Raw genomic sequence first — 12,332 nt, 5'->3', positions numbered from 1 at the left:
CACAGGGGCTCCCTCTGCAACCGTGTGTTGTCTTCACTGGGCCAGCTTCCCAGGAGCCACAACTCACCTGCCTTGGTACCCCGACCCTGCTCTTGCCCTGAACATCCCGAAGCCTCCTCCGAGAGCCCCGCCTGCACATCCCCGTCCAGGGCCCCAGGCTGCCTCCGCTCCCGGAAGTGACCTCCACACGTTATGGGACCCCTGGCTCCACTCGACGTGGAACCAAAGGGCAGTAGCACACAGCCACGAGGCCCGTGACCGGCACCCTCCGCACCGCCCTGCAACCCCAGCCCCGCCCCAGGCCGCCTCCGGGGCGCATGTGAATGTGCGGGCGCGGAGGCAGCAGGCTGCTTTATAGGCTCACGCGTCACGCCGTCTTCAGTTAGCAGGCACCTCTGTCTTGCAGGTGAAAGACTGTGACGCCAACCACCAGCTAAGCGAAGAGCCAAGTGCCTGACCTGAGCTGAGCACCCATACTGCACTGTGAGCACCCAGGAGCGGCGCCCGCAGCACGGCCAGCGCCGGACAGGATCCCACACACCAGTCCCCATGGGAGCCCCGGTGCCCATGCTGCTGGGACAAAAGCACCCTGCACCCCGGGTCCTGGGTTCTCCACCTGGGATGGGGTCCCGGTCCCCTCCACTCAGGGTGGGGATCCTGTACTCCTCCTGGCTGTGGTCCCCAAGACGGCCCCCCAGCAACCACCACACCCCATTTCTGCTCTTCTTCACAGAAGGACGCCTGCACTCACAGCCCCCGCCCTCGTCCTGGGACACTCCTCTGGGGGCCGTGACCCCTCAGGGTGCCTTCCTCCCTCCCTTCCGGGGAGCCCCCTGCCTCAGTCTCCCCGCTCTCCCCTGGCCTCGCAGCAGCCCCACGCACTGCCGGTGGCGGATGGACAAGCAGGGCATCTGGCGGCCCCTGCCCGAGCGCCAGGCCCTCTGGCCAGTCCTCTGCGCCTGCCGGGCCTCAGAAGTGCTGCCCAGCTCCAAGAGCTGTCTTGCCCACACGGGCCCAGCACAGGGCAGAGGTTCAGCGAGGGGATGAGAGGAGCCCGACCTTCCAGGCGGGGACCCTGCTTCTGCCACCAACAGAAGCCTCACCTCTCCTGAGGAGCTGGGCACCACTGCCCGCCCACTTGCCCACTCTGCCCCAAGAAGCTGTGAGAAAGCGCCGGCTCCCCGCTGCTGTCAGCGGACACAAGTCTTCCTCTCTGAGCACAGCAAGAGCCACCGCCTTGAGCTGGCGAGGGCGCAGGCCCACCTCTGCGGCCCCGCCCACCCCGCCCGCTTCCGGCCACGGCCGCTGGCTGCTTCCTGCTGCCTGACCCCGACAGCACAGCCGCCCCTCCACAGCCCCAGCTCTGCTCTCAGCCAGGCACGGGGGTGAGGGGGTGGATGCAGCCACTCAGAGAGCTCCCGCCAGACGGAGCCACTCTCTCCCTGACAACCACCGCGTCTCCGGAGAGGAGACCCCAGGAGCCGTCCCGCCTGCTGGGTGGTGCCCAGCCGCAGGCACCTCACCTCTGCAGAGCTCCATGAGCAGCAGGAACTCCGCCTGCCCAGTGTCCGACTCCTCTTTTCCTATCGATGCTGCAGAACAAAACTGGACAATGTTTGGGTGGCCTGAAAGTTTTTTCTGCAGGTGTCTCGTTAAAGGAGAATGCGTAAGTCTGCATGTTTAAAAACAAATATATACATGATATTAAGACACTGAAGTCAGAACACTAACTCCAACTAAGGACAATCTGAGTGCATGACCACAAAAACAGCACGGGGAGCAGGTGGAAGGCAGCCAGGGGGACAGGAAGACACGGGACACAAGGGAAGGAAAGGTGCTGAAGAAGCCCCCCCGCCCCGCTGCCGGCCACACACCTGGGCAGGGGCTGGGTGGGGTAGCAGGTAGAGGGTGTGGCGCAGGTGAGGCTGAAGGAGGCCACAAGAAGCCCAGCGCGGTGAGGACCCTCAGGCCCAGGGCCTGGCAGGCTCACAGTGGACAGAGCTTCGAGATGGAGGAGAACAGATTCTGACAGCAAAGGGTGAGACCCCAGTTCCAGGGGCACGCATGTGGGAATGGAGAGCCAAGCCAAACAAGCCCGCCGATCCAGGTTCCATGCACGGACGCCTACGGCCCCTGCCCTCTGGGAAGGGTGAAGGCACCAGGGGGCTGCTCAGAGGACAACACGGAGCCCATAGGAGCCAGGGCTGGCAGGGAGCTGAGGACAGAACCACTGGCCGGGAGTCGGGCACCACATGAGGTCACTGGGCAAGCGGCAGGGCGGAGGCAGGGAGCTGCCCACCCCCAGCTTGAGACCTCTTGGCAGGAATAACACTATCGCTCCCAATGCTACACATCTCTTACCATTACTCTCAGAGTAAAGAACAAGGAAGAAAACGCCTTCCTACTAGACACGGGCTACGGGCAAGTCCAATGAAGCAAACACAGAGAGGGCGTCACTGGGCAGTGGGCAGCCGAGGGCAGCCACAGCTGGCGGCGGGCCTCCCCGCGGGCCCGGCTCGGGCTCAGTCCCTGGAAAAGGATACCATGAAACACACTTCCTGAATGATGGCTCTGTTCTTCTCCTCTTCGTTGGACAGCAATCTCTGTAGCAGGAAACAGCGGAGAGGCAGGATTAAGGGCCTCACCTGTCTGCTCTCACTGAACACAAAGCATCTAAGGGCTGCCCCCACCTGACTGTGTGTTACCATCTGACCCACGGAGAAACCTGCCAGGTTAGAGGGCCTCAGAAATGGTCCTTTGTGATCCAAGGACGTAAGAAAAACTAAAAGCAGGAGGCTTCTCACCCAACAGGCTGGAGGAAAATGAGAGATGTGGGTCTACTTTGGGGCCCCAGAGTCCAAGTGCACGCCCCAGCCCAGCCGCACCCCAAGACGGCCACTGCCGCTGAGGCCAAGCAGGCCGCCTGAGAGTCTCAGGACAGACCACGGGGCGCACGCAGCAGCCCACCCGAGAGCCCGGCTCACACACCCACTGTGCACGTGCCGCTTTACACGGCTGCTTTCACACGCCTGGTACTCCTGGAACCCTTACTCTGGCAGCTCTGACTCCCCTCCCCTGGCCACCCCAAAGCTGAAACCCACAGCTTTCAAGTCCTCTGAGACTGCAGAAGAAACAAGTGTAACAAACAGACCCAGACTGTAAAAAAGAAACATCAACTAAAGGGGCGGGGATAAACCTTTGGAAACAGTGTCACTTAGAGATTTATTTCCTTTAAAACACAGGAAAACCCACAAAACCTTTGTCCCCTTTATTACCTTCAATGCATACTCTCTGCCACTTCCCAGATCTTGAGCTTCATACACAAATGCAAACCCTCCTGAAAATTAGAAAAATAGATATCAGTTTTATTTAACATTTAGCTTTAAAAATACCTTGACTGAGAAAGGCACACACTGGACTGTGGCCAGCAGTCTGTGTCCCGCCGTGACGGCGGCCCTGGCTTACGTGACCGCCTTCTACACACCCTGTTCACAGGCAGAGACCAGGGCAAGGAGATCAACACCATCGACGCCAGCTCTCTGGAAACAAGTGACTCGTATCCACAAACGTGGATGAGACAACTCCTAACAGAACGCTGATTCTACATAAAACAAAACGTTAGCAAACCAAACCCAACGATGATAAAGAAGGATGACACATGGCAACCAGGTGCAGCTGGTCTGACCAGCGTCTCCGACCACTTCTAGTCCGAGTTCTTAGTCTTTTCTGGCTTCCTACAGTGAGAAATTCACCATGCAATTTAAAACTCTCAGCAAACGGGGGCAGAAGGACAGTAGCTCAGCCTGATGAGGGCGTCTCTGGAAGCCCCTCCGCGAACACCACACTCAGGGTGGGGGCCTGACGCTTCCCTCTAAGACCAGGGCAAGGCAGGCATCAGGCCTGTCCTCACCACTGCCATTCAGTATCACGCTGGAAGCGCTGGCCAGAGCCATCAGGCGAGAGAAGAAATAAAAGGCATCCAGACAATGTGATTGTCTACGTAGACAAGCTGATACCTACTCCTTCCAGCTACTATCAGTAATAAATGAGTTTAGGAAGGTTGTGGGATGTAAGAGCAACACACAAAAAATCAACCATTTTAACAAACCCTACGTTAGCCAAACAGTATGATCCATAAGTGAAAAATATGATAAATGGACTTCATTAAAAACCGGTTTTTACTGGTTTTTGGAAACACTGTTGAGAGCTTGAAAAGATAAGTCCCTAACTGGACTTCGCAAATCACACATCTGGCAAAGGACCTCTATGCAGAAAATATACAGAAAATCCAAAGTTCAGTTCAACAACATTTTAAGGGGCAAAATATATGAAAAGACACTCAACCAAGATAAACAGACGGCCAGTAACCACATGAAAAAACGTCATTATCCACCAGGGATAAGCACGTTTAAACCACAAGTGCACTATGATACACCTATTAGAGCATCTAGAAATTGTAAAACCAACCTACCAAATACTGATTGAAGTGTGGAGCAACTGCATGCTTATACACTGCCCACAGGAATTCAGAACAGTATCATGATTTTGGAAGACAGTTTGCAGAGTTCTTCAAAAGCTAAACACACACCAACTCTACAGCTCGGCCATCACATTGTGAGTATTTACCCACGGAAAATAAAGGCACACGTCCTCACGAAGACTCATACATGCATGTTCATAGCAGCCCCAGCGGGAACAACCCGTGTCCGTCAACAGCGAGTGGATGGAGCGGCCGTCCTTACGTGGCCGGATGCGCTGCTGCTCACACGCAGCAGCAGGACTGCGAGCAGCCGCGCTGAGAGGCGGCGGCAGGAAAGGAGCACGCACGCGACTTCACGCAGGGGAGGCGAGCGAGCAGAGCAACCACAGTAGCAGAGAGCAGGGGAGCAGTGGCCCGGGGGGGGGGAACCTCGGAGGCGCTGGCTTTGCTCACCACCTTCACAGTGACAGCTGTAGAGGCACACGCACACACACTTTTACGCACACACACAGAACATACAGTGCTGTGACATGCATGCAGCACACACACGAACACACGTGGAACATACAGTGCTGTGACATGCATGCAGCACACACACGAACACACACAGAACATACAGTGCTGTGACATGCATGCAGCACACACACGAACACACACAGAACATACAGTGCTGTGACATGCATGCAGCACACACACGAACACACACAGAACATACAGTGCTGTGACATACAGGCAGCACACACACGAACACACACAGAACATACAGTGCTGTGACATACATGCAGCACACACGAACACACACAGAACATACAGTGCTGTGACATGCATGCAGCACACACACGCACACACACAGAACATACAGTGCTGTGACATGCATGCAGCACACACACGCACACACACGGAACATACAGTGCTGTGACATGCATGCAGCACACACACGAACACACACGGAACATACAGTGCTGTGACATGCATGCAGCACACACACGAACACACACAGAACATACAGTGCTGTGACATGCATGCAGCACACACACGAACACACACAGAACATACAGTGCTGTGACATGCATGCAGCACACACGAACACACACAGAACATACAGTGCTGTGACATGCATGCAGCACACACACGAACACACACGGAACATACAGTGCTGTGACATGCATGCAGCACACACACGAACACACACAGAACATACAGTGCTGTGACATGCATGCAGCACACACACGAACACACACGGAACATACAGTGCTGTGACATGCATGCAGCACACACGAACACACACGGAACATACAGTGCTGTGACATGCATGCAGCACACACACGAACACACACAGAACATACAGTGCTGTGACATGCATGCAGCACACACACGAACACACACAGAACATACAGTGCTGTGACATACATGCAGCACACACGAACACACACGGAACATACAGTGCTGTGACATGCATGCAGCACACACACGAACACACACAGAACATACAGTGCTGTGACATGCATGCAGCACACACACGAACACACACAGAACATACAGTGCTGTGACATGCATGCAGCACACACACGAACACACACAGAACATACAGTGCTGTGACATACAGGCAGCACACACACGAACACACACAGAACATACAGTGCTGTGACATGCATGCAGCACACACACGAACACACACAGAACATACAGTGCTGTGACATACATGCAGCACACACGCACACACACAGAACATACAGTGCTGTGACATGCATGCAGCACACACACGAACACACACAGAACATACAGTGCTGTGACATGCATGCAGCACACACACGAACACACGTGGAACACACAGTGCTGACATACATGCAGCACACACACGAACACACGTGGAACATACAGTGCTGTGACATGCATGCAGCACACACACGAACACACACGGAACATACAGTGCTGTGACATGCATGCAGCACACACACGAACACACACAGAACATACAGTGCTGTGACATGCATGCAGCACACACACGAACACACACAGAACATACAGTGCTGTGACATGCATGCAGCACACACACGAACACACACGGAACATACAGTGCTGTGACATGCATGCAGCACACACACGAACACACACGGAACATACAGTGCTGTGACATGCATGCAGCACACACACGAACACACGTGGAACACACAGTGCTGACATACATGCAGCACACACACGAACACACGTGGAACATACAGTGCTGTGACATGCATGCAGCACACACACGAACACACACAGAACATACAGTGCTGTGACATGCATGCAGCACACACACGAACACACACAGAACATACAGTGCTGTGACATGCATGCAGCACACACACGAACACACACAGAACACACAGTGCTGTGACATGCATGCAGCACACACACGAACACACGTGGAACATACAGTGCTGTGACATGCAGGCAGCACACACACGAACACACACAGAACATACAGTGCTGTGACATGCATGCAGCACACACACGAACACACGTGGAACACACAGTGCTGACATACATGCAGCACACACACGAACACACGTGGAACACACAGTGCTGTGACATGCATGCAGCACACACACGAACACACACGGAACATACAGTGCTGTGACATGCATGCAGCACACACACGAACACACACAGAACATACAGTGCTGTGACATGCATGCTGCACACACACGAACACACACAGAACATACAGTGCTGTGACATGCATGCAGCACACACACGAACACACGTGGAACATACAGTGCTGTGACATACAGGCAGCACACACACGAACACACACAGAACATACAGTGCTGTGACATGCATGCAGCACACACACGAACACACGTGGAACACACAGTGCTGACATGCATGCAGCACACACACGAACACACGTGGAACATACAGTGCTGTGACATACAGGCAGCACACACACGAACACACACAGAACATACAGTGCTGTGACATGCATGCAGCACACACACGAACACACGTGGAACACACAGTGCTGACATACATGCAGCACACACACGAACACACGTGGAACATACAGTGCTGTGACATGCATGCAGCACACACGAACACACACAGAACATACAGTGCTGTGACATGCATGCAGCACACACACGAACACACACAGAACATACAGTGCTGTGACATGCATGCAGCACACACACGAACACACGTGGAACATACAGTGCTGTGACATACAGGCAGCACACACACGAACACACACAGAACATACAGTGCTGTGACATGCATGCAGCACACACACGAACACACGTGGAACACACAGTGCTGACATGCATGCAGCACACACACGAACACATGTGGAACACACAGTGCTGTGACATACATGCAGCACACACACGAACACACGTGGAACATCCAGTGCTGACATACATGCAGAGTCACTCTGTCAGTTTTATTTCAACACAGCTGCTAGAACATGAAGTAAGTCCATATAAAAACAGATGAAAAGAAATGAAAATCCAGAAAACAGAAACTGGAAGACAGATGGCTCCACTGGCGAATTCTAACATCTAAGTGAAGGAAGTACAGCAACCTTCTGCGAAGTCTGTGCCAAGAGGGGAGAACAGTTCCCAGAGTCTTTTTTGAGGCAGAGAAAACAATAAGCACACAATTACAGATCAAAATCACTCATTAACACAGAAACCAGAAACGATCAGAAAACACTAGGAGTGACTGCAGCAAGAACAGTACGTTACGGCCGCCCAGGAGCGCAAGGCTAACAGTCACTGCGTACACACTGTACACACTGTGGTGCACACTGTGGTGCACACACTACGGTACACACTCTTGTGTACACACTGTACACACTGTGGTACACACACTACGGTACACACTGTACACACTGTGGTACACACACTGTGGTACACACACTACGGTACACACTCTTGTGTACACACTGTACACAGGGAGGGCAGGCACCTCGACAGACACCGAGAAAGCTTCCGCCCACATGCAAAACCCCATCATGATCCTTCAAAACAGTAACATTTTAAAAAATGTTCATCAAACTAGGAATTGAAGCAGAAACTTCTTCAATCTAAGAAATGGCAACCACAAAAAACTAAGAGCTAACACAGGACTGAAAGGTCCTCTCTCAGATCCAGAACAAAGCAAGGGTTTCTCCTGTTCTCAGAACTGTAATACATTTCATCGGTGAGCCTAACAGTGCAAGAAAGCTAGAAGAATAAAGAACGGAAGAGCTAAGACTGCTTTTACTTGCAGATGGTAAGACTGTGCAGCAAACACTCCTAAGGACTCCACCAGAAACGCCCAGGACAGAAAAGCGACCTCCGCGGGGCTACCGGATCCTTGGGGCCGCCCTCGGGCCTTCGCTACAGCCAGACCGACACCACCGCGCCTCCTCAGCCACCAGGCCCACGACTGCCGGGGCCACGCCCTGGCCAGAGCCCTGCAGGGCCTGGCCTGACTGGCCCTCACCTCACTCCCCTGACTCTCCCCGCACGCCCCCCACGCCGTTTCTCCTCCCCAGCATCCTCTGATACCTGGTTCTATCTGGATACTTCTTCACTGTCTCTCCCACTAGGCTGTGAGCTCGAAGCACAAATGTCGTCCGAGTTGTCAGCATCTCCATCACAGGCACCCAGGACAGTGTCTGGCACGGTGGGTAACCAGAACGGTGTGCTGAGCAAACCAGATCATTACGACAAACTCTTCAGAGATGAAAACAGTCCCTTATATTTAACACCCCACAGCAAGATTACGCACGGTGTGAACGCAGCACATGCAGCGGAAGTACAAAGACGAGCAGGAAGGGCGTGCACTAGTTCACGGCGCTGGCTGCCTCGAGAGAGACAGAAGCGCAGCGGGGGCAGGGGGCAGCGGAGCCTTCACAGCATCTGTGCTGCTTCACTGTCTAGAAAAGCTCCGGAACCAAAGATGACCTTTTTCAAGTTGCTGGTGGTGGTGAAGTCGTGTCCGACTCTTTGAACCCCAGCCCGCCAGGCTCCTCTGTCCATGGGATTCTCCAGGCAAGAACACTGGAGTGGGTCGCCATTTCCTTCTCCAGGGGATCTTTCCCACCCAGGAATTGAACCTGGGTCTCCCACATTGCAGGCAGATTCTTTATCAACTGGGCTACGAGGAATCCATTTTCAAATTAGTGTTTATTAATATCCTGGAGTAGGGACAAAGGCATCTGCTCTGTTGTTGCTCTTTCTACTTTTCTGCATTTAAAAAATTTTTCCTAACTCAAAAAAAAAATTTCAAATTTTGTATAGCTACAGTAACGAAGACTGTGTGGTACTGGTGGACAGAAAGATTGTAGATCAATGGAACAAACGAGAAAAGCCCTAGAAACAGAACCACACAAATATGCCCAAATTGCAAAAGCAGTTTCCGAAGGATGGTATTTTCAACTGGACGGCTCCAGGCAAAATAAAGAGCTTCGTGTAAATAAAAATCTTATTTTTATTACACTATCGTGTAAATAAAAACCTTACACGATAACTCAGAGCATAATGTCTCAAACCACAAGACAGCACAGGAGAGAATCCTGGAGATGCACAGCTCAGCAAAGTTTTCAGACCAGGCAGCGAGAGCAGGATTCAGCAGGGAAAAGCGATAGAACAGACTTCATCAAAGTTAGAGCCTCTAATCCACAACAGACCCTGTTCAGAGGCCAGAGACAAGCAGCCTGAGAGGAAACACTTGGCAACCACACTGGACAGAGGACTCAAGAAGCTCTCAAAATTCAACAATGAAAGATGACTGGAAAAGAGGCAGAGGACACAGAGACATTTCACCTGTGAGCGCGGGCAGGCGGAAATAAGCAAAGCATAAGCGTTTAGGGAAATGCAGACTAAAGCCTCAATGAGACGTCACTACACACCTGCCAGAATGACCACCAAACACAACACGAAATGCTGGCAGGACGCAAAGAAACGGATCCCTTTTTGCAGCAGACTGAACTCCGTCCCCCCAGAAGTCACGAGTTGAAGCCCTAACCCCAACGTGGCTATATCTGGAGACAGGGTGTGCAGGGAGGTGACTGGCGTTCAATGAGGTCAGAAGGTGGGGTCCCGATGCAACAGGACTGGGGTCCTGAGAGTAAGGGGAGTGAGAACAGCCAAGGGGAGAGAGCTCCTAGGTGCCTGCCCGCTCCCTGATCTCAGGCTGCAGCCTGCGGCAGCCGAGCACAGGCAGGCGCCCCTCCTCCGAAAAGGCGAGCGCAGACAGCGTGGAGCTCTACAGACAGGCAGGCAGCTCTCTAAAACCAAGGCGCCAACTGCCGCGTGACCAGCACCTGCGCACCTATTCCAGAAAGATGAACACAGCCACACAGTGACCTGCACGTGGATGCTTACAGCAGCTTTATTTCAAATAATCAAAAAACCTGGAAACAACGCAGATGCCCTTCAGTGGGAGAAAAGTTAAGCGAACTATGGTGTATCCACACCGTGGACTGCTCTGCAGAGACAAAAAAAGTTAGGACACAGCAACGTGGACGATCCCCCGAGAATCCTGCGGGGTGAAAGCAGCCAGTTCTGAGAGGCTGCACGTGACCCCGTTTACACAGAACTCTCCCGAGGACAAAGGACAGAGGGGGCAGGCCGACGCTCTCCAGGGGTCCACAGGGATCCCCAGGGGACGGGCGCTTCGAATCCTGGCTGTAAGCACAGTTTTCTCCACACTGCCACCAGGCGGTGTGCCTAGACCTGTCTGCATCTTTTCTTTCAACTCCACGTAAGTCTCCAATGACCTCAAAAGGAAAAGTTTTTAAAAAATAGAAACACTAGCACATAAGACACATAAAGGGATACCGTGCTGGGCGCCGCGGAGACGGCTGTGACTGGGTACGTTCCGGACGAAGCACAAGCTGGAGTCAAGACGGCCGGGAGAAACATCAATAACCTCAGATATGCAGGTGACACCACCCTCATGGCAGAAAGTGAAGAGGAACTAAAGAGCCTCTTGATGAAGGTGAAAGAGGACAGTGAAAAAGCTGGCTTAAAGCTCAACATTCAGAAAACTAAGATCATGGCATCCAGTCCCATCACTTCATGGCAAATAAATGGGGAAACAGTGGAAACAGTGGCAGACTTTATTTTTTGGGGCTCCAAAATCACTGCAGATGACGACTGCAGCCATGAAATTAAAAGACGCTTCCTCCTTGAGAAAAAAGCTATGACCAACCTAGACAGCATATTAAAAAGCAGAGACATTACTTTGCTGACCAAGGTCCATCTAGTCAAAGCTATGGTTTTTCCAGTAGTCATGTATGGATGTGAGAGTTGGACTATAAAGAAAGGTAAGCGCCGAAGAATTGATGCTTTTGAACTGTGGTGTTGGAGAAGACTCTTCAGGGTCCCTTGGACTGCAAGGAGATCCAACCAGTCCATCCTGAAGGAAATCAGTCCTGAATACTCACTGAAAGGACTGATGCTGAGCTGAAGCTCCAACACTTTGGCCATCTGATGTGAAGAACTGCCTCACTGGAAAAGACCCTGATGCTGGGAAAGATGGAAGGCAGGAGGAGAAGGGGACAACAGAGGATGAGATGGTTGGATCGCATCACCGACTCAATGGACATGAGTCTGAGTAAACTCCAGGAGTTGGTGATGGACAGGGAGGCCTGGCGTGCTGCAGTCCACGGGGTCGCAAACAGCTGGACACGACTGAGTGACTGAACTCATGTTCTGGAATTAGGAAATGGCTTACCTTCTCTTCCCCACACACGTGTGTATCTCTGTGTATGTGTCTTATATAAAAACAGGACTTGGATCTAGAATAAATACTCCCAGGTTTATCCATGAGTAGTCATGAAATTCTCATTATACCACAGTTAAAAAAAAACAAAAAAATA

The 12,332-nt window shown here is 52.6% G+C and overlaps 1 protein-coding gene across 7 annotated transcripts in view; it reads right to left on the bottom strand.

Moving 5' to 3' along the window:
* Window positions 1-12,332, bottom strand: part of GAK (cyclin G associated kinase) — a 52,350-nt gene that overhangs the window by 35,602 nt on the left and 4,416 nt on the right. For 3 of the 7 annotated variants that reach the window (XM_055589319.1, XM_055589320.1, XM_055589322.1), the window contains exons 2-4: window positions 3,276-3,337; window positions 2,544-2,603; window positions 1,524-1,638 (exon numbers count right to left, since the gene is read on the bottom strand). In XM_055589319.1, the coding sequence (XP_055445294.1) occupies window positions 1,524-1,638; window positions 2,544-2,603; window positions 3,276-3,337 (237 nt within the window). Of the gene's footprint in view, window positions 1-1,523; window positions 1,673-2,361; window positions 2,604-3,275; window positions 3,338-9,012; window positions 9,125-12,332 lie in introns of those variants that run through there. The other 4 variants (XM_055589325.1, XM_055589323.1, XM_055589321.1 and 1 more) reach the window with 4 other exon arrangements.

The sequence above is a fragment of the Bubalus kerabau genome, chromosome 7 (genome assembly GCF_029407905.1).
Source record: "Bubalus kerabau isolate K-KA32 ecotype Philippines breed swamp buffalo chromosome 7, PCC_UOA_SB_1v2, whole genome shotgun sequence".
NCBI classification, from domain to species: Eukaryota; Metazoa; Chordata; class Mammalia; order Artiodactyla; family Bovidae; genus Bubalus; species Bubalus kerabau.
Note: the sequence above shows the minus strand (reverse complement) of the source record. Positions and strands in the feature narration are given on the sequence as shown.